At 40.6% G+C, this 25,908-nt stretch overlaps 1 protein-coding gene across 3 annotated transcripts; it reads right to left on the reverse strand.

Moving 5' to 3' along the window:
- Positions 1 to 199: 199 nt before the first annotated feature.
- Positions 200 to 25,908, reverse strand: COQ3 (coenzyme Q3, methyltransferase). 3 transcript variants are annotated; one of them, XM_030809485.1, is made up of 7 exons: positions 20,305 to 20,342; positions 14,122 to 14,248; positions 10,773 to 10,925; positions 8,451 to 8,550; positions 7,008 to 7,250; positions 2,200 to 2,359; positions 200 to 620 (listed from the first exon to the last, which is right to left on the reverse strand). In XM_030809485.1, the coding sequence occupies exons 2-7, from the start codon at positions 14,178 to 14,180 to the stop codon at positions 400 to 402; spliced, it is 936 nt and encodes a 311-aa protein (XP_030665345.1). In that variant the 5' UTR covers positions 14,181 to 14,248; positions 20,305 to 20,342; the 3' UTR covers positions 200 to 399. The 3 variants fall into 3 exon arrangements, with proteins under 3 accessions (XP_030665345.1, XP_030665344.1, XP_003258415.1); XM_003258367.4 differs by lacking the exon at positions 20,305 to 20,342 and adding an exon at positions 25,779 to 25,908 and having other exon boundaries at positions 202 to 620; XM_030809484.1 differs by lacking the exons at positions 10,773 to 10,925; positions 20,305 to 20,342 and adding an exon at positions 25,779 to 25,898.

The raw sequence follows: 25,908 nt of genomic DNA on the forward strand, positions 1-25,908 counted from the left end.
ATCTCAAAACGAAAACAAATTACAGCATATATATATTATATATATAAAATATATATATTTTACATATATATTATATATAATATATACATACACATGCAGAATATATACATATATATGTATTTTTTTGTATGATGAAGTGAATATGCATACCCTAGTTATACAACAAAGGTTGAAGAACTTACATTCCTAGATCACGCAATATCTTGACAAAACTTTTTATTCATAGAATCCCTTGGAAGTAGCTATTAGATGAAATAACAAAAACTTTTGTCCAAGGTTTTAGCCCTTTTTATTGACCTTCTTTTCTTTATGATTCTCTCTCAAAGGATAAATTGTACATTTCTTGTATTTGAAAACATCAGATATCCAAGCCATATTACTATAGTTCTCAGAAACAATTCATTTCTTCAGCTCTTCATGTACAGCTGGATTGGTGCAGGCATTAGCTTGGAGCTCTTCTGTTTCTCCCTTTAAAACAAACTCAGCAGAGGTTGGGTGTTCCTGGACCCTGGATTTCACAGCATGAGCTGCATAGTGAAGGCTGGTATTTTCACTCCAATGCCAGTAACCTGAGAAGGGGTTATAGAGCATTCCTACCACCGTTTGAACTGACAGACCATCTGAAAAAAAAAAATCAGAAAAAGTAGATTTAACAAATATTTTCCTTCCAATTTCCAAGAGTTTCATGCAACTCTCTGTATTAAAAATGCTGAGAGCACACTAAATGGATAGGAAAAGAAGAAAAAAAAAAGGATTCCTAACTTAATGGACAAGCGTATTTTGTAACTATGCACTAATCACAATTTACTGCAGAACTTCAGTAAGTAGCAATTAGGACACATACTCCAAAGCAGTCTGCCTGGATTCAAATCCCAGCTCGGGTACCTATTATATGATGACCATGGGCAAGCCACTTAACTTTATAAATCTCAGTTTTCTTACAGGTACAGAACTTGTATCATAGAACAGTTAGAATTAGATGAACTATATGTGTAAACTAGCACAATGCTTGGAGTTTGGTAAGTATTCAATAAATGTTAGCTGTTATTAAAAAATATGTGCCAACAGGAGATTGTCCCCATAACGCATCTTTAAAACATTCTTTTCCTACTTTATTTTCTTTCTTTTTTTTTTTTTTTTTTGTGAGACAGAGTTTCACTCTGTTGCCCAGGCTGGAGTGCAGTGGCACAATCTCGACTCACTGCAACCTCCATCTCCTGATTTCAAGTGATTCTCCTACCTCAGACTCTCGAGTAGCTGGGATTACAGGCATGCGCCACCACACTCGGCTAATTTTTGTATTTTTAGTGGAGACAGGGTTTCACCACATTGGCCAGGCTGGTCTCGAACTCCTGACCTCAAATAATCTGCCTGACTCAGCCTCCCAAAATGCTGGGATTACAAGCATAAGCCACTGCATGCAGCCTTACTTTATTTTCAACAAAGTTACTCACAGAAATCTTTAGAATTTACTACATTGCTATGTACTGATAATATTCCAAGTAAAATCAAGTTTACTGACAGACTTATATGAAAAAAAAGCATTAGAAATATAGGAGTCTAAGTACTCAACAGGAATACCAAATGCCACATAAATGAACTGACAAGCACTATCACTTGACTGGAATTCACATAAATCGAGAGCTCACTCTGTGTAAAGCAGAGCTAGGTATTGTAGAGAGTACAAAAAGGAGACATAGTCTTGCCTTCAAGTAGCTTACAGGCCATAAAAGGATGAAAAAAAACACCAAAATAACCATAATGTCATGCTGTAAGTCATATAAAATACATAAAAAGTGATACTGAAGTTCAAAATACATGTAACTGTGGTGGAATCAGGAAAAATAATATGTAAGATAAGCTGATACAAGCAGGGTTCAAGAGGGCAGACTGAGAATGTGTAAATAACAGACATTTGTATCTCTTTCTTAAACAAGTGAGGACTAACTAGCCAAAAAGTATTCACTGATCATGTTATCTGCTTGGCCTGGGTCAGGGAGCGACAGGTAAAAGAGAAGTGGTATCTACTACTTAATCCTAACTTCCATGAGTTTATGACCTAGTTGAGAAGATAAAACCAACATTCAAAAACATAGTGGCCTATTTTATTAAGTACTAGGCTAAGTGCATAATAATTACTGGCATATTAAAAGTTCAGCTAGGCCTGGAAAATTGGAAAAAAATTCTCTTAATACTTACTTGATTCCAGAATGCTCTCTAGTGTTTCAGGTGAAACAAACTTCTCCCATGTATGAGTACCTTTTGGTACAATACCTGCAATTTGCTCTGAAAAAACAATTCCCAAGGCATAGGAAAGTTGTGTTTTGTTGATTGTAGTAATGAACAAAGAACCACCGGGCTAAAAGAAATGAAATTATATAGAAGTAAAATGTAAAAGGTTAAGTGTATCAGTTAAGTAAAAAGCTAAGTGCCCCCTCCCTCCTCCTTTCTTCCAAATAATCTGAGTGCCGTTAAAATATATATATATGCATAAAATATAATACACCAAAATAGCATTTTTTTTCTCTTGGGAAATTCACTATAGAAGGCATTTTAGATGTACTCAGTGAGTATATACAACAGTGCTTACAACTCTTAAGATCATATATAATTATGATTTATATTTATATATTCTTTTGTACATATCAAACACTTTACAATAAAAATGAGATCAGGCTGCTCTTCCTTTTTACATGTCCACATTCACATTCTAACACATGTCAAAATGGTTTTCATTGTAAGGGCCGAGCCTGTCTTAACTCGTTTGTTACAGCACAGAGCCATACATCTTGTGTAGGGAAGTACTACCAATAAGTGTTCTCTCACTAAAACATTAATGATTAAGTTTGAACATTTTTTGTTTTTATTTCATTTTTATAAAAAATATAAAGAGTGGCCGGCCGTGGTGACTTACAAACTGTATTCCCAGAACTTTGAGAGGTTAAGGCAGGCAGATCACTTGAGATCAGGAGTTTGAGACCAGCCTGGCCAACATGGCGAAACCCCCGTCTCTACTAAAAATATAAAAATTAGCTGGGGCCGGGCGCGGTGGCTCACGCTTGTAATCCCAGCACTTTGGGAGGCCGAGGTGGGCGGATCACAAGGTCAGGGGATCGAGACCACGGTGAAACCCCATCTCTACTAAAAATACAAAAAATTAGCCGGGCGTGGTGGCGGGCGCCTGTAGTCCCAGCTACTCGGAGAGGCTGAGGCAGGAGAATGGCGTGAACCTGGGAGGCGGAGCTTGCAGTGAGCCGAGATTGCGCCACTGCACTCCAGCCTGGGCGACAGAGCGAGGCTCCGTCTCAAAAAAAAAAAAAAAAAAAAAAAATTAGCTGGGCATGGTGGTGAGTGCCTGTATTCCCAGCTACTCAGGAGGCTGAGGCAGGAGAATCACTTGAACACAGGAGGTGGAGGTTGCAGTGATATATATTTATATAAAGAGAACAACATGAGCACTGGGATGAATGCAAAGGATTTATAGGACTATTCAGTGTGCCAGTTTATTTTATTTTTGAGACAGAGTCTTGCTCTGTCGCCCAGGGTAGAGCACAGTGGCACGATCTCAGCTTACTGCAACCTCCACCTCCCGGGTTCAAGCAATTCTCCTGCCTCAGCCTCCCAAGTAGCTGGGATTACAGGTGCCTGCCACCATGCCCGGCTAATGTTTGTATTTTTACTAGAGATGGGGTTTCACCATCTTGGTCAGGCTGGTCTCGAACTCCTGACCTCGTGATCCACCTGCCTCAGCCTCCCAAAGTGCTGGGATTACAGCCGTGAGCCACTGCACCCGGCCTCGGTCTGCCATTTTATGGTAAATATATTTATGGTGTTTCCTACATTGTCTCACAAATGGCAAGGATATTAATGTCCCCTCTCTCTTTTATACATTCTCATTAGCCTGATGAGGAAAAAATGCCAAAGATTCCCTCCAAAATAATCATATTACTATAGACATATAGAAAGAAAGAGAGAAAGAAAGGGGAGTTAGGAGAAAGAGATAATATATCTTAGATACCACTCTATGCCAAAAATAAAAAAGACAAGAGGGGGCCCTGAAATATGGGAGTATGCCTTTAAATTAAAAACAAAAATATCACACACTATATTATCACACATTTTAACTTTCCTGTGTAAAGCTCTAGTATTCTAAAATATCTTTTTTTCCCTTTAATGGCACGATCATAGCCCATTGCAACTTCAAACTCTAAAATGTCTTAATAATCACTTCTAGGCCAGGCATGGTGGCTCATGCCTGCAATTCCAGTGCTGAGGCATGAGGATTGCTTGAGACTAGGAGTTCAAGACAAGCCTGGTCAACATAGCGAGAACCCCATCTCTACAAAAAATTTATTTAAAAAAACTGTCAGGCATGGCGCTGAGTACCTGTAGACATAGCTACTTGGGAGGCTGAGGTGGGAGAATCACATGAGCCCAGGTTTGAGGTTTTAGTGAGCTATGATGGTGCCACTGCACTCCAGCCTGGGTGACAGAGGAAGACCCTGTATCTGAAAAAAAAAAAAAAAAAAAAAAAAAAAAAGTCACTTATGAATATCTAATCTGTGTTCTACAAACTCATACTTTAAGGAAATGGTGGTAAGCAATAGTCATTTTTAAAACATAGGCTTTCCATTAAAGCAAAAATTAGTTTTAAACCCTACAATGTCATCATCCCTCATATGTGTCAAAGAACCTCCATTCATACACACTGACATATAAAACAAGAATTAACAATCAATTAAGAAGTTTTATTTGGAAAATAAGAGATAAGCCTAGTAAAACTCTACTTAAGAGGAAACAAGGGCTAGGCACAGTAGCTCACGCCTGTAATCCTAGCACTTTGGGAGGCTGAAGCAGCAGGATCCCTTGAGCCCAGGATTTTGAGACCAGCCTGGGCAACATAGGGAAACCCTGTCTCTACAAAAAAGTAAAATATAAAATTAAAAATTAAAATTAGCTAGACATGGTGGCATGCACTTGTGGTCCCAGCTACTTGGGAGGCTGAGATGGGAGCATGGCTTGAGTCCAGGAAATGGCTGCAGTGAGCCGTGATCTTGCCAGTACACTCTAGCCTGGGTGACAGAGTAAGACCTTGTCAAGAAAAAAAGAGGAAACACCAAGAAACTGTCATAGATTAAAGAATACTATGGAGAAATGGCAACTAAATACATGTACAAGTCTGGTTTGGATCCTGTTAACAGCAAACTGACATTAGCAAAAAAAAAAAAAAAAATTAATAAAATTTAACAAGCTCTGTAGTGCAGTTAATAAGTATAATGCTGATGTTAATTTCTTAGTTTTGAGAACTGTACCATGGTTTATATATAGGGCTAGAACTATAATGAGGCAAGTGAGGCTTCTAGGGCACAGAATTGAAATAGGCAACCCCTTTCAGGGTGTGCAAGTACAGGGTCAGCACCTGAGAGGGGCTGTCTCCTGCAATTTTGTGCCCTAGGTGTCTCACTTGACATGTCCTAGTTCCTACCCTTACGATGTGAGATGTTAACCTAAGGGGAAGACAGGTGAAAGGCACACTGTACTATCTTTGCAATTTTGCTATAAATTTAAAATTACTTAAAATTTCGGTAAGAGCTAAGCATTTCATTCTTTTAGCTTTTGACCTTAGGATGTCACCTCCTAAATATGTGAACGACAGAGTCAGTATAGTAATAATAATAATACTTCAGGGGTATTTATTAAAAGAAAACTTAGAGCCACATTCAGAGAACAAAGTCTGTTGTAAATTATACTATATAAGCATAGTAAGTAATGGAGAGAATCAAACTTGGAGTCAAATGGTCTGGCCTTAAGCCCCACCTAAATGCCTAGTGACCTCTGACATCTCATAAATCCTGAGTCCTCGTAGGTGAAAGGATGTGATAACAATACTTGCCTTTCCTCCCTCACCTAGTTGTAGATAAGATCAAGTGAGATCATATTTATGAAATATTCTTTTATAAGCTGAAAACTATTATGCATTTACCATGTACAGAATTACTTGTTATTTAATTAAACTTATGCTAATAATTATTTTTATTTTTAAGTATTCATCCAAATCAATTTCTTCTTTTTGTTTTTGAGACAGTTTTGCTCTTGTTGCCCAGGCACAATCTCGGCTCACTGCAATCTCTGCCTCCCGGGTTCAAGCAATTCTCCTGCCTCACCCTCCGGAGTAGCTGGGATTACAGGCATGCGCCACCACACCCAGCTAATTTGTATTTTTAGTAGAGATGGGGTTTCTCCATGTTGGTCAGGCTGGTCTCAAACTCCCAACCTCAGGTGATCCACCTGCCTCCGCCTCCCGAAGTGCTGGGATTACAGGTGTGAGCCACTGTGCCCGGCCTCAAATCAATGTCTTATAATTGTCATTCAATATCTATTAAGTATTTAATCCCAACTGCACTAATGTATGGTTTTCCAGTGTTCAGCACCAATATTTTTCTTTTCTTTTCTTTTCTTTTTTTTTTTTGAGACAGGGTCTCACTCTGTTGCCCAGGCTGGAGTGCAGTGACATGATCTCGCCTCACTGCAACCTCCACCTCCGGGGTTCAAGCGATTCTTGTGCCTCAGTCTCCTGAGTATCTGGAATTATAGGCATGCACCACCATGTCCAGCTAATTTTTTCTATTTTTAGTAGAGATGGGGTTTCACCATGTTACCCAGGCTAATCTCCAACTCCTGGCCTCAAGTGATCTGTCCACCTTGGCCTCCCAAAGTGCTGGGATTACAGGCATAAGCCACCATATCCAGCCAGCACTAACATTTTTCAAGATCCCTGGACATCCAAGATATTAACAGGACACAAGGAGACCCTGGTATTGAGGGCAAGCTGAGGGGTAGAAGAAATCTACAGCAGAGATGCTGTCCCCTTATCCAGGCTTCCTGGTTTCTTCTCTACTATACCTTGCCTGCTGGACTGCTAATGCATTATGGACCATTTTATTGCTATAGATACATATACACACACTCAGAAGAAGAAACCAAGATGTAAACTCCATAAGCCTTACTTTTAACACTTGACAGCAGCACTGTAAAAATGTTTCTAGATCAATCACATGTTCTACAACTTCAGAAGCTACAACAGCATCAAATGTTTCTGCAGTCTCTTCCACAATCTCTTCCAGGGAGCACACTCTGTACTCTATTCTCTTATCCAGGACTGGATCAAATGATTTATGGCATTGTGCTGTTTTAATGTTCTCATCCACAGGATCGATTCCAATAACTGAAGCCCCAAGCCGCCCTAGAGGCTAATAGCATTAAAAAAACCGTTACCCTCAGGAAGAAAATAGAACACATGTTAGCAATAAAAAGCTTATCAAAAATTAAACAAGATTAACCATGAGGTGATAAATACTGGACATCATTTATGGGTACATGGAAATTCATATACCGTTTTCTCTAGTTTGTACACATTTGAAATTTTCCATAATCAAACCCTTAAAGTTAAGAAGAACAATGAAAACAACAAAAAACTGATAAAAAACTACTTGAAGACAGCGAAAAAAATTTTGTCTATCTACTCTAGATACACTTACTTGCACATAGTACAGTATTAACATATTTAAAGTGCAATAAATGTAACAAGCCATTGAAAAACAGCAATCATTTCTGAAATATTCAAATTTTCTAAAAACAATCTTTTCTCAACAGTTTTTTTCTCTGACTAGAAATGATTTTTCCTATCTAATTCTTCTCTCAGCTTTTGTGTATAGTCATTTCCCGTGACATGCCCAAGTTTTTAAACACAGGTTGGCCAGGCACGGTGGCTCACGCCTGTAATCTCAGCACTTTGGGAGGCACAGGTGGGTGAATCACCTGAGGTCAGGAGTTCAAGACCAGCCTGGCCAACATGGTGAAACCCTGTCTCTACTAAAAATTAGCTGGGCATGGCAGCGGGAGCCCATAATCCCAGCTAGTCGGGAGGCTGAGGCAGGAGAATTGCTTGAACCCGGGAGGCAGAGGTTGTAGTAAGCTGAGATTGTGCCATTGCACTCCAGCCTGGGCAACAAGAGTGAAACTCTGTCTCAAAAAAAAAAAGATTAAAATCAATATTACAGATTTGTGTGTGTGTGTGTGTGTGTGTGTGCGTGTGTGACAGACTCTCTCTCTGTTGCCCAGGCTGGAGTGCAGTGCTGCCATCTCAGCTCACTGCAACCTCTGCCTCCTGGGTTCAAGATTCTCCTGCCTCAGCCTCCCAAGTAGCTGGGATTACAGGTGCCCGCCACCACGCCTGGCTGATTTTTGTATTTTTAGTAGAGACAGGGTTTCGCCATGTTGGCCAGACTGGTCTCGATCTCCTGACCTCAGGTGATCCACCCACCCCAGCCTCCCAACATGCATTTCTTTTTTTAATGCATAATATTATTTGTTGAAAGAATAAATGAGGCACAAGTCTACTTCTTAATTTTCTTCCCCCAGTTAAAAATGGCAGGAAAGCTGTCACTTACTTCAGTTAACAGCCCACCACCACAGCCAACGTCAAGAATCTTCATCCCAAACAAAGGTTTTCCTGGCTGGTGATTAGGAATTGTTTTCAGAAGATTGTCCCTTTTTTAAAAAATTTAAAACATACCAAAACAAATAATTAATTTTATCAATGAAAAGTCACAAATGTATGTAGTTTTCAAGGAAATATTAACCTCCATTTAAATAAATTATTTATATTTTTTGATAAATAGATCTTTCAACATTGACATTTAATTTATAAAACATTTTCAATAATCAAAAGCAGGAGGCTTAAAGGTCTGAAATAATCTAGTAGTAATTATGACTTAATTATTGTTTTAGTAATAATATAAAGAAAAAATTTCAAAATAATCTAGATTAACCTGATTTCAATTGCTTGAGATATCATGACATATGTTTTGGCTTTGCTGTCAATACTTGCTAGACCCATTTCATATCAGCAGCAAATAGGTTATTTTATAGAGCTTAGAAAAAGCAGATGGGAGACCTATATTTTCAGAATTTGTCTATATTCCCTTCGAAATAAAATTTCTTTTAATTTTCTAAATGAGTGGTGTTTTCATGTATGAGCATGTAAACAGGCATCTAAATCAAGTAAACTTACTTCTAAGATAATCATGGTAATACTTTACCCATACAAACATATGTATACACACATATACACACAAGTATATATACACCTAACAGTATTGTAAACTAAACATATATATGTATATATATATAGAGAGAGAGGCCGGGTGCAGTGGCTCATGCCTGTAATCCCAGCACTTTGGGAGGCCGAGGTGGGCGGATCACGAGGTCAGGAGATCGAGACCATCTTGGCTAACATGGTGAAACCCCGTTTCTACTAAAAATACAAAAAATTAGCCGGGCACGGAGGCGGACGCCTGTAGTCCCAGCTACTCAGGAGGCTGAGGCAGGAGAATGGCATGAACCTGGGAGGAGGAGGTTGCAGTGAGCCGAGATTGCGCCACTGCACTCCAGCCTGGGCAACAGAGTGAGACCCTGTCTCAAAAAAAAAAAAAAAAGAAAAAAAAGAGAGAGAGAGAGAGAGGACTATGTATAAATTTTAATTATGCTTACATTAAAATAAATATTATTCATAATCAGGATATCTTAAGATATCTTCTATTGCCATTAAAGTTAATTGAATTCTAAGAATAACATGGATAGTGGTTAAGTAGATCATTTTGGAAAGTTATAACATACAGAAAAGACCCATTTCAAATGAAGTCTGATCCATTCTTTAAACCGCAGCTAAAATGACTCCTTTACATCATAATTTAGATCATATATCACTTTCCTTTGACGGGTTCTAATTATGCTCAAAATAAAATCGAAACTTTAACCATGGCTTGCACTGCCCTGGGTTATTATGTGTGATGTCTAGTTAAAGGTGTCTCAGTAGTTAGAATAGAGTAATTCTCAGTTATATATACTGAGTTATATATACTTACATTTCTTAAATGTAAGCCCTGATGAACTCTTGCCTTTAACTCCCACAGCAACCTATAAGTTCCCGAAGCACATAGATTATGTTTCATTCATCTTAGAGTCTTTTACAGTCTAGCCCCTGAGTCTGTATGAGGTAAGTTCTCAAAAAAATTTGTTGAATCAAACTTTACCAGAACTGCCTAAGTCAATGACGCCACTGTAGGTCTGTAGTTATAAAATGGCCTTGGGCCAGGCACGGTAGCTCATGCCTGTAATCCCAGCACTTTGGGAAGCTGAGACGGGCAGATGACCTGAGGTCAGGAGCTTGAGATCAGCCTGGCCAACATAGTGAAACCCTGTCTCTACTAAAAATACAAAAATTAGCTGGGCATGGTGGCAGGTGCCTGTAATCCCAACTACTCAGGAGGCTGAGGCAGGAGAATTGCTTGAACCCAGGAGGTGGAGGTTGGAGTGAGTCAAGATGGTGACATTACACTCCCCCCTGGGCAACAAGAGCAAGACTCCATCTCAAAAAAAATTATAATAAATTAAATAAATAATAAAATAAATAAAATAAAATGGCCTTGATGCCATAAGACCCTAGTTTGCTTTTATAAGAACTTAATTATAATTAATTTGATAATGTACAAATAGGCTTCAAATTAAGCTATGAAAGCAGCCTAGACCTTGCATGATATTATTAAAAATTAATGGTTTCAAACAATGGTAATTGAAAATTACCTAATTTCCAAAGCAAACTTAATGTGCAGCATTTTTTAACTAGGTATAAACTAAGAAAAAAATGAATGTGAAATATGAATTCTTAAAAAGTTCCATTTAAAAAGACTTAAGAGTTTCTGGAATTTTACCTAATAAATGGCACCCTCAGGTCATTCATGGAATGAAGAGGTGCATATACTCCTTGCTCATCCCACCATTTGTGAGCCAGGGCCAAGAAGGTTTTTACCTCACCGCTGTCGACAGTGGTTTGGGAAGTACTGTACAGTCTCGCCCAAGGGTACCTAAGAGGTGAAAACGAAGAACCAAGCAAATACTGCTGTTTTGAAGAAATGTTTAACATGGGATATATTATGTAAAAAGATAGTCTTATTTACAATTTATTATATTCCAAATCTGTATATTGCTCAATATTGATGCTTTAAAACCAAGTTTTCTTATAATCACACTGCTTATAAATACACATATTCACAGATGAAACAAAATTACTTTCCAAGTAAGTTTCAATTCAAAACAGAACTTTATAAAACTTAGCCTTCTGGGTCATATCTAATAATAATAACAATAATAATACTAATAGCTGGCTGGGCGCGGTGGCTCACATCTGTAATCCCAGCACTTTGGGAGGCCGAAAGGGACAGATCAAGAGGTCAGGAGTTTCAGACCAGCCTGACCAACTTAGTGAAACCCTGTCTCTACTAAAAATACAAAAATTAGCTGGGCATGGTAGTGCGTACCTCTAATCCCAGCTACTCAGGAGGCTGAGGCAGGAGAATCGCTTGAATCTGGGAGGTGGAGGTTGCAGTGAGCCGAGATTGCGCAACTGCACTCCAGCCTGGGCGACACAGCGAGACTCTGTCTCAAAATAAATAAATAAATAAATAAATAAATAAATAAATAAATAATAGCTACCATTTATTGAGCACTTATTAAATTCCAGGTATTGTTTAAGAGATCCACATATATTACCTCACTTAATCCTTCCAACAACTCTGCAAGGTGGGTATTATTATTATCCCTATTTTACAGATAAGAAAAGGGAGGCTCAGAGAGATTAAGTAAATGGTGGAGCTGGGATTTGAACACAGGTGCCTCCATCTTCTCTGCTCCATTTCTACTGCCATAATTCTAACCCAAGCACCCATCATCTCTTGCCTGAACTAGTGTCCTAGCCTTCTAACTGGTAGCTGCTTCCTACCTCATCCCTTTCCAATCTGTTCTCCATGATGCATCTAGAATGATTGTTCCAAAATACAAATTTGATTGTTATTTTCCTGAATAAAATGCTTCCATATTTTCCCAGTGCCATTGGAAATAAGACCAAAATCCTCAGCTCAGTTTACAAAGTTCTGAATTATTTAGTGCCCAGTTTCCTCCCTCCTCGCTTCCTTCTATTCTCCTCATCCTTCCCACTCCAACCACATGGGGCCTTTTTCAGTTCTTTGGACTGGCCGTGCATGCTCTTTCCTCAGGCACTTCAAATAGGTTGTCCCCTCTGCCTGGAACATTCTTCCCACATCCTTCCTTTCCTCTCCCAAACACCTAATTAATTCCTTCTCATCCTTCAGATCTTAGTTTCAATGGAATGTTATCTAAGAATCTTCCCTGATCTGCTGCATGCGGTGGCTCACGTCTGTAATTCCAGCATTTTGGGAGGCTGAGGCAGGTGGATCACCTGAGGTCAGGAGTTCTAGATCAGCCTGGCCAACATGGTGAAACCCAGTCTCTACTAAAAATACAAACATTAGCCAGGTGTGGTGGCAGGTGCCTATAATCTCAGCTACTTGGGAGGCTGAGGCACGAGAATTGCTTGAACCAGGGAGGTGGAGGCTACGGTGAGCTGAGATCATGCCACTGCACTCTGGGTGAAAGAGCAAGGCTCTGTCTCAAAAAAAAAAAAAAAGAATCTTCCTTGATCCTCAAAACTGGGTCATGTTCCCCTCATCCCCCATCCCCCTATTTTAACTCCTATACCACTTTGTACTTCATGGGGCTATGTGATTATCTGATCGATCATGTCTGCTGTCTTCCACTAGACCACAAGCACTATGACGGCAAGGCACGGACTGTCTTCCTTACCATTTTATTCTTAGTGACTAGTACAGTTCCTGGAACACAGGGCTCAGGAAGTATTTGGCAAATGAATAATCTGAAGGAAAAAGCCCAGAAAAGTATATAATTTGCCTAAAATTTTATTTAATTAAATGGGATCAAACTTGAGTAAAGAGGGGTTAGAGAGACACTACACTGACTTCCATGTAGAAGTATATAGTATAGAAAAATCCTTCAAAGGGCTGCTCAGGTAAAACATAGTAAGGATGTTAACTTAGAAAAGGTAATGCCATTCACATTTTTATTAAGTGTTTTTTTAGCCACATAACGAGAGCATATTCTATATTCATTACTTTTTATTCTTTTAAGATTCAAATGCCATTCCTCTTTAATATTAATATTATCTTAGGAATATTAGCCCCCTTGTCCATGCTTAATGCAAATCCTCAGTAATCAAGGACTAATTTACAATAGATAACAGTAGGTGGTTGCTCATTTGACTAAGAATGATTTCATATAAACCCAAACTCAAAGAGGCTCATTTACAAGGAGGAACAAGCACTTAGAAAACAGAGTTAAAGGCTGGGCGCAATGGCTCATGCCTGTAATCCCAGCACTTTGGGAGGCTGAGGCGGGCAGATCACCTGAGATCAGAAGTTCAAGACCAGCCTAGCCAACATGGTGAAACCCCTTCTCTACTAAAAATACAAAATTAGCCAGGTGTGGTGGCACATGACTGTAATCCCAATGACTCAGGAGGCTGAGGCAGGAGAATCGCTTGAACCTGGGAGGCGGAGGTTGCAGTGAGCCAAGATTGCACCATTGTACTCCAGCCTGGGCAACAGAAGTGAAACTCCGCCTCAAAACAGCAACAACAACAAAAAACAGAGTTCAAGTATTAATGCTATGCAACATTTTCACAAGGTTAAAAGTTGGCTTATAAAATACAAATATAGAAAGATATTACTTTCATTCAATTTTACTGCGTTAGCCACCTTATCACATTTACGCAGCACCCAAATCACTTATGATTTCTAAAAATTTTAAAATATTGTATTAAGTATTATAAGTAATATTTATGATTTTAAGCACTGCACTGTTTGTGTCTTGTCATAAGGACATTATGAGGAAATAAAAATTCTTCTCTAAGTAATAGCCTTATATTGAAAACAAAACTATCTCTGAATCTGAATGAAGGTTATTTATTGTCTATATACTGTATTATTCTATTACCATTTCTGTGGGTTTGAAACTCCCCAAATTTAAAAATTGTTAGAAAATAAATTAGTTGAGACTACTTAAATAAACACAAGCTACTTTAATCAAGCCACATGAACTATTACATACTGACTGGGTTTATTAAAGATAATACTAAAAACCTATTGCATATAATTACATGAATATTTGCCACAGTAATAATAAACTCACCTGAAACTCTTTATTCTGTTCAAACAGGAAACGGTCGTCCTGTAGGATTTGAACCACATGGTTCTGTATTCATTGAAAACCCCTGGTTTAATCTGTAGAGTCGAACCGAGCTGGTTCTTCACATAAACTGAAAAAAAAAATTAAATATCTAGAGAAAAGCATTGCACCGTAAGAATCCCTTATATGCATGTAATTGAAGATTCTATTTTATTTTCTTATTTATTTTAGAGTCTTGCTCTGCCACCCAGGTTGGAGTGTAATGGCACAATCATGGCTCACTGTGGCCTCCACCTCCTGGGCTCAAGCAATCGTCTCACCTCAGCTTCCCAAGTAGCGGGGACTACAGGCACAGGCCACCAGGCCCAGCTCATTTTTGTTGTTACTGTTGTTGAGATGGGGTCTCCCTATGTTGCTCAGGCTGGTCTGACATTCCTGGGCTCAAGGGATACTCCTGCCTCAGCCTCCCAAAGTGCTGGGATTCACTGGGCCTGAACAAAATTTTATTTTATATGGTAATGCTATGTTACATTACAATTGATAAACAAAGGGTTTTTGTTTGTTTTTTACTTAATTTAAGATTTCACCTAAAAAATAAAATAAAATAAAGATCTTACATTCTGGTATCTAACTCTAACCCAGACATTTCTAAAATTATAATTAGCCAAAACAAGTAATGCATATGTTTATAAAGTCTTCCTTCCTTCCTTCTTCTTTCTTTCTTTCTCTCTCTCTCGCTCTCTCTCTCTCTCTCTCTCTTTCTCTTCCCTCTGTGGCCCAGGCTGCACTAAACGCGGCTCGCTGCAACCTCCCTGCGTCCGCCTCCCGTGATTCTCCTGCCCTAGCCTGCGGGCTACCTGCGATTGCCGCCACGCGCCACCACCCCTCCCTGGTTGTTCTCCTTTGGCTGGAGGCGCGGTTTCGCCGTGCCGGCCAGGCTGGTCTCCAGCTCCTGACCTCCGGTGGTCTGCCCGCCTCGGCCTCCCGAGGTGCTGGGACTGCAGACGGAGGCTCGCTCATTCGGTACTCGGTGTTGCCCGGGCTGGAGTGCGGTGGCATGGTCTTGGCTCCCTGCAGCCTCCGCCTCCCAGCCGCCTGCCTTGGCCTCCCAGGGTGCTGGGATTGCAGCCTCTGCCCGGCCGCCGCCCCGTCTGGGAGGTGGGGAGCGTCTCTGCCTGGCCGCCCAATGTCTGGGTTATGGGGACCTCCTCTGCTCGGCCGCCCCGTCTGGGATGTGAGGAGCGACTCTGCCCGGCCGCCCCGTCTGGGAAGTGAGGAGCCCCTCTGCCCGGCCGCCACCCCATCTAGGAAGTGAGGAGCGTCTTTGCCCGGCCGCCCCGTCTGGGAAGAAGTGAGGAGCACCTCTGCCCGGCCGCCCCGTCTGGGAAGTGAGGAGCCCCTCTGCCCGGCCGCCCCGTCCGGGAAGTGAGGAGCACCTCTGCCTGGCCGCCCCGTCTGGGATGTGGGGAGCGCCTCTGCCCGGCCGCCCCGTCTGGGAGGTCTACCACAGAGGCCAGAAGCAATGTGGGGGCTGGATGTGGTGGCTCACGCCTGTAGTCCCAGTACTCTGGGAGGCTGAGGCGGGTTGATCACTTGAGGCTAGGAGCTCGAGACCAGCCTGGCCAACATGGCGAAACATATGAAAAATACAACTGTCAAACCAACCAACGAACCAAGTGACAACAAAACAGGTCTACCCTGGAGTCATACTCTAATTTTTTCTATTTTCCTCCCTTTCTGATCCTTTATCCCACTTTCTTTTTCCTCCTCTTCCTTCTCCTTCTTCTTTGTCAAATAGAGGATTGAGTTATTATCATGGATCCATACAAAGTCCCTCTCTCATTTATTTTCTTTAATTCCCACCCCCCATTTCTATTCCCCGTCTTCCCATGTGCAACCTTCCTAATATGTTTGATATGCATCTTTTTGTTCGTATGTACTTTTAGAAAATGTTTGTTGTTTTGTGTGCAAAAAAAATAAAATTTAAAAAAGTTTTTCATGCCATTAGTTTTTATATCTACATTATGTACATAAAATGACAGGAATGATATTCAAATATAAAGTGTTATGTTTTAAACTAGGATAATATTAATTCTGAAATTATTTGTCAAAACTAGTTCAAATTCTGTCAATTCCATATTAGCTACATGAAATGAATTTTTATATATCATCAACACCCTTTACAGAGGAAAAAATTGTATGTATATATATAAAACCTAAAATAAACATTCACCCAGTCTATATGCTCAACTTACACAGGGGCCTGCTTTATGAGCCAGTAGCTGTATTGCAGAACACTCAGTTGTTCAATATACATTCAGACAAAGTAGACTTTAGAGCAAAGAAAGTACCAGAAACAAAGAGGGGCATTACATCACAATAAAAGGGACAATCCACCAAGAAGAAAAAACAGTACTAAATGTGTATGCACCAGCAAGGCGCAGTGGCTCACGCTTGTAATCCCAGCACTTTGGGAGGCTGAGGCAAGCAGATCACCTGAGGTCATGAGTTCAAGACCAGCCTGGTCAACATGGTGAAACACTGTCTCTACTAAAAATACAAAAATTAGTCAGGCATGGTGGCGTGTGCCTGTAATCCCAGCTACCCAGGAGGCTGAGGCAGGAGAATCACTGGAACCCGGGAGGCAGAGGCTGCAGTGAGCTGAGATCGAGCCACTATACTCCAGCCTGGGCGACAGAGCAAGACTCTGTCTCAAAAAAAATATGTACGCACCAAACAACAGAATTTCAAAACACATAAAGACTCATAGAAATGAAATGAGAAATAAACAATTCCACAATTGTAAGTTGGAGACTTCAACACTCTTCTCTTAGTAATTGATAGAACCACTGGATAGAAAACCAGCAGGGATAAAGAAGAACTGAATAAGACCATCATTCAATAAAATCTACTTAAAATGTGTGAAACACTTCCCCCAAACAACAAAATATACATTCTTTCAAGCATGCATGGAACATTCATAAAGATAGACCATACCCTGGGACACAAAACAAATCTTCACAACTTTAAGTGAAATCACACAAACTACAGTTTTGATTGCAATAAGCTCAAATAAATAATAGAAAAATAACAGTAAAAAGCAAAAAACTTGGAAATTAAACAACACACTTCTAAACAATCCATAAGTCAAAGACAAGTCTCAGGGATATTTTAAAAATTGAAGTAAATGAAAATAAATATACTACATATAAAAATCGGCCGATATAGCTAAAGGAGCACTGAGAGGGCAATTTATATCACTAAAATAATCGTATTGAAAAGGAAGAAAGGGCCAGGAATGGCGGCTCGCACCTGTAATCCCAGCACTTTGGGCACTTTGGGAGGCCGAGGCAGGCAGATCACATGAGGTCAGGAGTTCGAGACCAGCCTGGCCAACATGGTAAAACCCTGTCTCTACTAAAAATACAAAAATTAGCTGGGGATGGTGGTACGCACCTGTAGTCCCAGCTACCGGGGAGGCTGAGGCAGAAGAATCCCTTGAACCTGAGAGATGGAGGTTGCAGTGAGCCAAGATTGCTCCACTGCACTCCAACCTGGGTAATGGAGCAAGACTCTGTCAAAAAAAAAAAGAAAAAAAGGAAAGAAAGAAAAAAAAGAAAGAAAGAAAGAAAGAGAAAAGAAAAGAAAAAGAAGAAAAGTCTCGAATCAACAATCTAAGTTTCCACCTCAAGAACTAGAAAAAGGTGAGCAAAATAAACATAAAGCAAGCAAGCAGAAATCAGAAAATGATAAAAAACAGAAATCAGCTGGGTGAGGTGGCTCATATCTGTAAACCCAGAGCTTTGGGAGGCCAAGGCAAGTGGATCACTTGAGGTCAGGAGTTCGAGACCAGGCTGGTCAACAAGATAAAAGTCTATCTCTGCTAAAAATACAAAAATTAGCCAGGCATGGTGGCACATGCCTGTAATCCCAGCGACTCTGGAGGCTGAGGCACAAGAATCGTTTGAACCTGGGAGGCAGAGGTTGCAGTGAGCTGAGATGGCACCTCTGCACTCCAGCCTGGGTGACAGAGTAAGACTCTGTCTCAAAAAATAAAAAAATAAAAAAATAAAAATGAAAATCCATGACATTGTAAATAAAACAAAGCCAGAGAAAATACATCAAACCTGAAGTTCACTGCAAAAATCAATAAAATTGATAAGCCTCTAGCAAGGCTGACAAAGAAAAGATATAAATCACCAATATCAAGAAATAAAGGATATCACTATAGATCTGATAGACATTAAAAGGTTGATAAGGGAATACTACAAATAACTCTACACTCAGAAATTCTACAATTTAGACAAAATGCACTAATTCCATAAAAACCACAAACTACCAAAATTCATATAGGATAAAATAGAGAGGCTGAATAACTGATAACTACTAAAGAAATTGGATTCATAGTTAGAAGCCTGAAAAACAAATCTCCAGTCTCGGACGGCTTTGCTGGTGAATTCTACTAAACACTTAGAGATAACAACCAATTCTACTTAATCTCTTAAAAAAATAGAAGGGTAAGGAATACTTCCCAGGCCATTGTATGAAGCCAACACTACTCTGATACAAAAATCAAAGAGTACAGCAAAGACTACAGACCAATTCCTCTCAGGAACAGACATAAAAATTCTTAGCAAATATTAGCACAATATAATTCAGCAACATATAAATAGAACAATATAGCACAACCAAGTGAGATTTATTCCAGGTACGCAACACTAGTTCAACGTTAAAAAATCAGTTAATATAATCGACCATATTAACAATAAAAAAGAGAAACACACCAGGCAGGGTGGCACACACCTGTAGTTCCAGCACTTTGGGAGGCTGAAGAGTCAAGATTGTTTGAGCCCAGGAGTTCGAGACAAGTCTGGGCAACATAGTGAGACCCTATCTCTACAGAAAAACTTAGGAAATTAGCCAGATATAGTGGTGTGCACCCATGGTCCTTGCTACTGAGGGGATTGAGATGGGAAGACTGAGCCTGAGAGGCAGAGGCTGCAGTGAGCCATGATTGCACCACTGCACTCCAGCCCAGGATACGGAGCAACACTGTCTCAAAAAACAAACAAATGAAAACCAAAAACCAAAACAAAACAAATACCAAACATAATCATGTTGATTGATACAGACAAAGCATTTAACAAAATCCATATCCATTATGATTAAAAACTTTTGGCAGACTAAGAATGAAAGGGAAATTATTTTACAAAACAGCTATAAAAACCTATAGCTCACATAGTACTTAATGGTGAAAGACTAAGCCCTTTCCCCTTAAAATCAGAAACAAGGTAAACACATCCATTCTCACTACTCTTATTCAACATAGTACTGAAAGTCTTATTCAGTGCAATTAGGCAAGAAAAGGAAATAAAAGGTATATAGAATGTTAAGAAAGAAATTAAGCTGTCCCCGTTGTCTATGTAGAAAATACCAAGAAATCTTTAAAAAGCTCCTGGAACTAATAAGTGAATTCAGAAAGGTCAAAGATTACAGGCGACGCAGTGGCCCACACCTGTAATCCCAGCACTTTGGGAGGCTGAGGCGGGTGGATCACCTGAGGTTGGGAGTTCAAGACCAGCCTGACCAACATGGAGAAACCCTGTCTCTACTAAAAATACAAAATTAGCCGGGCATAGTGGCACATGCCTGTAATCCCAGCTACTCGGGAGGCTGAGGCAGGAGAATTGCTTGAACCCAGGAGGCAGAGGTTGCGGTGAGCAGAGGTTGCGCCATTGCACTCCAGCCTGGGCAACAAAAGCGAAACTCCAACTCCAAAAATAAAATAAAATAAAATAAAATAAAAAAAGAAAGGTCAAAGATTACAAAGGCAACACAAAAAAGTCAGTCTTCTTTCTATATATTAACAATGAACAAGTGGAAGGCAAAATTCAAAATGTAAAATGCTTTATCATTTTAAATCATTCCAAAAAAATTTCATTGTTGCATAAATCAAACAAAAACATGTACAGAATTTATATGCTTAAAATTACACAACGCTGATGAAAGAAATCAAAGAATAAACGTGAGACATATTGGAAAATTCAACATAGTAAAAACATCAGTTCTCCCCAAATCGACCTATATGTTTAATACAATTCCTATTAAAATCTCAATAGCCTTTTTTTTTTTTTGATAGACACAGACATGCTGATTTTAAAATTTATATGGAAAGGCAAAACAGACCTGGCACGGTGGCTCACGCCTGTAATCCCAGCACTTTGGGAGGTTGAGGCAGGTGGATCACTTGAAGTCAGGAGGTTGAGACTAGTCTGGCCAACATGGTGAAACCCTGTCTCTACTAAAAGTAAAAAAAATTAGCCAGGTGTGGTGGTGGGCGCCTGTAATACTAGCTACTCAGGAGGCTGAGGCAGGAGAATTGTTTGAACCCAGGAGGCAGAGGTTGCAGTGAGCCAAGATCGCACCATGACACTCCAGTATGGGTGACAAGAGCGAAACTCCATCTCAAAAACTAAATAAGTAAATAAATAAAACACTTATGTATACACACACACACACACACACACACACCCTCACTCTCCCACAGTGAGTGCACGTACAGGTGGCAAAAACCAAATAAGGTTGGTAGTGGAGTCAATTATCATACCAAAGTTGATTTCCTGGCTTCAACAATGTACTATGGATCACCAAGGAACTGGGTGAATAGTATATGGAAATTCTCTCTGTGTGTTTGGGGTTTTTGTTTTGTTTTGTTTTGTTTTTTGGGGGAACAGGGTGTCACTCTGTCGCCCAAATTGGACTGCAGAGGCATGATCTCAGCTCACTGCAATCTCTGCCTCCCAGTTTCAAGTGATTATCCCAGCTCAGCCTCCCAAGTAACTGGGACTACAGGCGCACACGCCACCATACCCGGCTAACTTTTTGTATTTTTAGTAGAGACAGGCTTTCGCCATGTTGGCCGGCCTGATCTCAATCTCCTGACCTCAAGTGATCCACCCGCCTCGGCCTCCCAAAGTGTTGGGATTACAGGTGTGAAACACCACACCCAGCCTCTCTGTGCTATTTTTGCCACTTCTTGTGTCTTAAATTATTTCAAAATAAAAAATTAGAAAAATCAAAAAGTACAAAAGGGTACAGTACAACGTATCTCTCCTACCCCTGACTGTAACTATCTAGTTTCTCTCCCTACAAACAACCAATCTTACTAGATTTGTATGTAAGATTCCAGAGGCATTTTATACATATGCAATCATTTTAAAGTATCAGTTTCTGTCATTTTATATAAAAAGTAGCACAATACTCTCATTCTTCTGAATGTTTCTCTTCACCTACCAACATATCTTGGAAATTATTTCATATTTTTTAAAAGGCTGCGTGATAATTCATTGTTTGGCTATATTATTTATTTAAGCAGTTCCCTAATAATGAGCATTTGGGTAATTATCAAAACTATGAGATTAGGGCCGGGTGTGGTGGCTCATGCCTATAATCCCAGTGGTTTGGGAGGCTGAGGTGGGCAGATCACTTGAGGTCAGGAGTTTGAGACCAGGCTGGCCAGCATGGTGGAAGCCCGTCCCTACTAAAAATACAAAAATTAGCTGGGCGTGGTGGGGTGCGCCTGTAGTCCCAGTTACTTGGGAGGCTGGGGCACAAGAATCACTTGAATTCGGGAGGTGGTGATTGCAGTGGGCGAGATCACGCCACTGCACTCCAGCCTGGGCGAAAGAGTCAGACTCCATCTCAAAACAACAACTAGAGATTAAATTACATGGGTTATTTCATTTCATGTGTGTTTCAGAGTCCCTGTAGGTAAAATATCAAGAATGATGTCAAAGGGTATGTGCATTTGTAAATCGTAATTGACACTAAATAGATGTTGAATCAATTTACAATCCTATGGGTAATCTATGAGAGTGTCTCGTGTTGGTTTTCCCACATTGTCACCCATACGATGTGTTAAACTTTTTTTTTTTTTTTTTGAGACGGAGTCTTGCTCTGTCGCCCAGGCTGGAGTGCAGTGGCGAGATCTCAGCTCACTACAAGCTCCGCCTCCCGGGTTCATGCCATTCTCCTGCCTCAGCCTCCCAAGTAGCTGGGACTACAGGTGCCCGCCACCATGCCTGGCTAATTTTTTGGATTTTTAGTAGAGATGGGGTTTCATCGTGTTAGCCAGGATGGTCTCGATCTCCTGACCTCGTGATCCACCTGCCTCGGCCTCCCAAAGTGTTGGGACTACAGGTGTGAGCCACGCACCTGGACTTTGTTAAACATTTTTATGTTTGCTAATCAAATACGTGAAAATGGTATCTTGGTGTAGTTTTAATTTGTTTGTTTGTTTTTGTTTTTGAGACAGGGTCTCACTCTGTCACCCGGGCTGGACTACAGTGGCACAATCTCCACTCACTACAACCTCCACCAAGGTCACCCAAGCGATCCTCCCACCTCAGGCTCCCGAGTAGCTGGGACTATAAACACGGGCCCTGTGCCCAGCTAATATAGTTTCAATTTATCATGAGTGAGGTTAAGCATCCTTTCTTATGTTTAATGGTCATTTATATTTCACATCTTATCTTTTTGTAGTTTCTGCATACTTTTCTCCTGAGCTTATGTTTATTTGGTTTTATTTTTAATCAGCCCTTCACAGTCCATCCCAAACCCATTACAATGTTCTTTTTTAATAAAGTTCATGTGTCTAGGCTTTTGCTCATTTTATTTATTTATTTATTTATTTATTTATTTTTGAGATAGGGTCTTGCTGTGTTGTCCAGGCTGGAGTGCAGTGGTGGGTTCATGGCTCACTGTAGCTTCTACCTCCCGGGCTCAAGTAATCCTCCTACCTCAGCCTATCCAGTAGCAAGGTCCACAGAAGCACACCACCATGCCTTGCTAAATTTTGTATTTTTTTTTTTGTAGAGACAGGGTTTTGCTATGTTGCCCAGGCTGGGCAACTCCTGAGCTCAAGCGATCCACCTGCCTTGGCCTCCCAAAGTGCCAGGATTAAAGGCGCTCGGCCGGGCTTTTGTTCATTTTTTTTCCCTTTCCACCAACTCTATCTGGACTACCTTTTAAGACCCAGTTCAAATATCACCTCCTGCATGACTTTAGGTAGATACATGAGATATTATTAAAAAATAAAGTTTAACTATGTAAACTGTGATATATAGATAAGGACATATAAGGTATTATTACTATTATGAAACTAAGCCTTAGAAATTTTAACAATATCTGCCTTCTACGGACAGACAACCCTTGATCTCTCTCTTACCTCCTCTATTTCTGGAAAATGAATCCTTAAGTCATCAGTATTGCTACAATTCTCAAGAGGTTTAAAAACCACCTTAGGCCAGAAGCAGTGGCTCAATGCCTGTAATCCCATCACTTTGGGAGACCAAGGTGGGCGGCCCGCTTGAGCCCAGGAGTTCAAGACCAGCCTGGACAACATGGTGAAACCCCTTCTCTACTAAAAATATAAAAATTAGCCGTGCATTGTGGTGCCTGCCTGTAGTCCCAGCTACTTGGGAGGCTGAGGTGGGAGGACCAATTGAGCCAGGAAGGCCAAGGCTGCCGTGAACTGTGGTCATGCCACTGCACTCTAACCTGGGATACACACAGCAAGACCTTTTCTCAAAAAAATAATTAATCTAAAAAGTAAAAATAAAAACCACTCTACCACCTTACCACAACTGAAAGAGAGTAATTGAGTTTGTATTTAAACAGAATGCTACCAATTCCTTCTCTAACTTGAATCGGTGATCATCCTGATATTTGAGATTTTAAAGGAATGGGAAAAGGTTTTTTTCATTTTATTTATTGAAAAGTCATTTATTCAGCACCTACCAGGCACCATGCTGATGGTGAATAAAACAGGTGACAGACTTTTACCCTGCCAATACTTTATTTCCAGCAATCATAATTTATTGTCTGGATTACTCTAAGGTCTTCTTGGGCCTAGACTTGCCTGACTCCGTCCCACTTTCTATGTAGACAGCTGCCAAGTGTTATTTCTTAAACATAAATCTGCTCGTGCTGCTTCTTCAGTGATTTCCACTGTCTGCGGGATAGTCTACCTCAGGAGGTGTAAATGGCCTTTCATGAATGTGTCATGGCCAAAAAGGCCTCTTGCCTCATCCCTTGCCACCCCCTGCCTTTACCTCCTGCCCTCCACCTACACTTTACTTTTCAAGGAACCCTTTGCAGTTTCTCACAAAGTTTCTCACAGATTCTCAAGCTGGTCCTTTCCCCTCTCCAACTGCTTTTTTTTTTTTTTTTTTTTTTTGAGGCAGAGTCTCACTCTTGCTCAGGCTGGAGTGCAATGGCGTGATCTTGGCTTACTGCAACCTCTGCCTCCCAAGTTCAAGTGATTCTCCTGCCTCAGCCTCCTGAGTAGCTGGGATTACAGGTGCCCGCCGCCATGCCCGGCTAATTTTGCATTTTTGGCAGATAGGGTTTCACCATGTTGGCCAGGCTGGTCTTGAACACTTGACCTCAAGTGAGCTGCCTGTCTAGGCCAACTGCTTCTAAAACTGGCCACCTTCTTCAAGATTTCTCTAAATATCCCATTCAAGAAGTTTCCTTGATCCCAAATATGGATTAAATGCTCCTTCTATGTTCACCCCTCAAAAATTGGAACTAGGTTGATTATATCTTTTCTAAATTTTTGATTATAAAAGACACATATGTTTACTAAAAAAAGTTCAGAAAAAGAAAAGTATATAAAGGATAGAATGATAGAAAATCACCTACTCTACCACAGGCAATCACTGCAAAATTTCTCTATATATCTCCACCTATAACTCCAAGTTCATTATACATACTCATTTGTAACTTTTTTTTTTTTGGCTCCTTCCAGGAAACAATGAAACTTTACTTTCTTAACACTATATCTTACTACTTTTCCATGTGGGTACAAATAGATTTAAATCATTTTTATTGGCTGTACTATTTTTCACTGTATGATAGTACCAACTAATAACCTTTATTAATGGGTGGTTAGATTCCCCATTTTTTTGTTCATTATATCCTGATCTTCGGTTTATCTTAACATTTTTAAAGAGATCCCTGCGGTGTCATTCATTTTTAAATTCCCAGTGCTCATAACAGTGTCTGGCATACAGTATCTGTTAAGTGTTCCATGTAAAAGATGAGCTTAAGTTTCTACTTAATACTGAGAGTTCAAAAATCAGACTGCTGTCTACAAGCACTGAGCAGTGCGTTATTTTCTTGATCTCATTTGCAAATGCAGTCTGTTGAATTAACCTATTAATCAAAAAGTAGTACAGCTGCCTTAAATTCTTTCTGAAAAAACAGCAAGCTTTGTGCAAATAAAACACAGATACAAAGCTATGCATAACTACGAGGCGTTATTCCTGCCCCGGCAAAGGAAAGATCCATGACCTTCAGACTGCAACACACGCAGAGCGGGTCGCCGGCTCCTGGGGCAAGGAGCTCAGCCACAAGAGACCCGCGGCCTGCGCTTTTCCAGACAGGACCACTGGTCCTGAGCTCTTTTCCCCGGCGTCCGCCAAGGGGACTACGCGAGGCTTACAATGGAGAGAGATGGGGCCAGGGCCCGGCCTTAGGTTTCGCGCTGACCCCTCGCGAGGTCCAGAGACAACCCACCGCCCCACCCCCAGCGCATGCGCAGAGCCGCCAGCCCGCGCAATTGACTGCACGCGAGGGACATCCGCACACACACTCACCCGCCGAGGAAATTAGAGGACGTGCAGCTTTTGTATTCCGGCCTCCAGGCCCCACCACTCTTAAAAACCAATCCCCGGAGGAGCCCAGTTTACGGCCACCCCACATCGCGACAAAGGATCCCACCTCTTT

Source organism: Nomascus leucogenys, chromosome 3, assembly GCF_006542625.1.
Source record: "Nomascus leucogenys isolate Asia chromosome 3, Asia_NLE_v1, whole genome shotgun sequence".
Lineage (NCBI taxonomy): Eukaryota > Metazoa > Chordata > Mammalia > Primates > Hylobatidae > Nomascus > Nomascus leucogenys.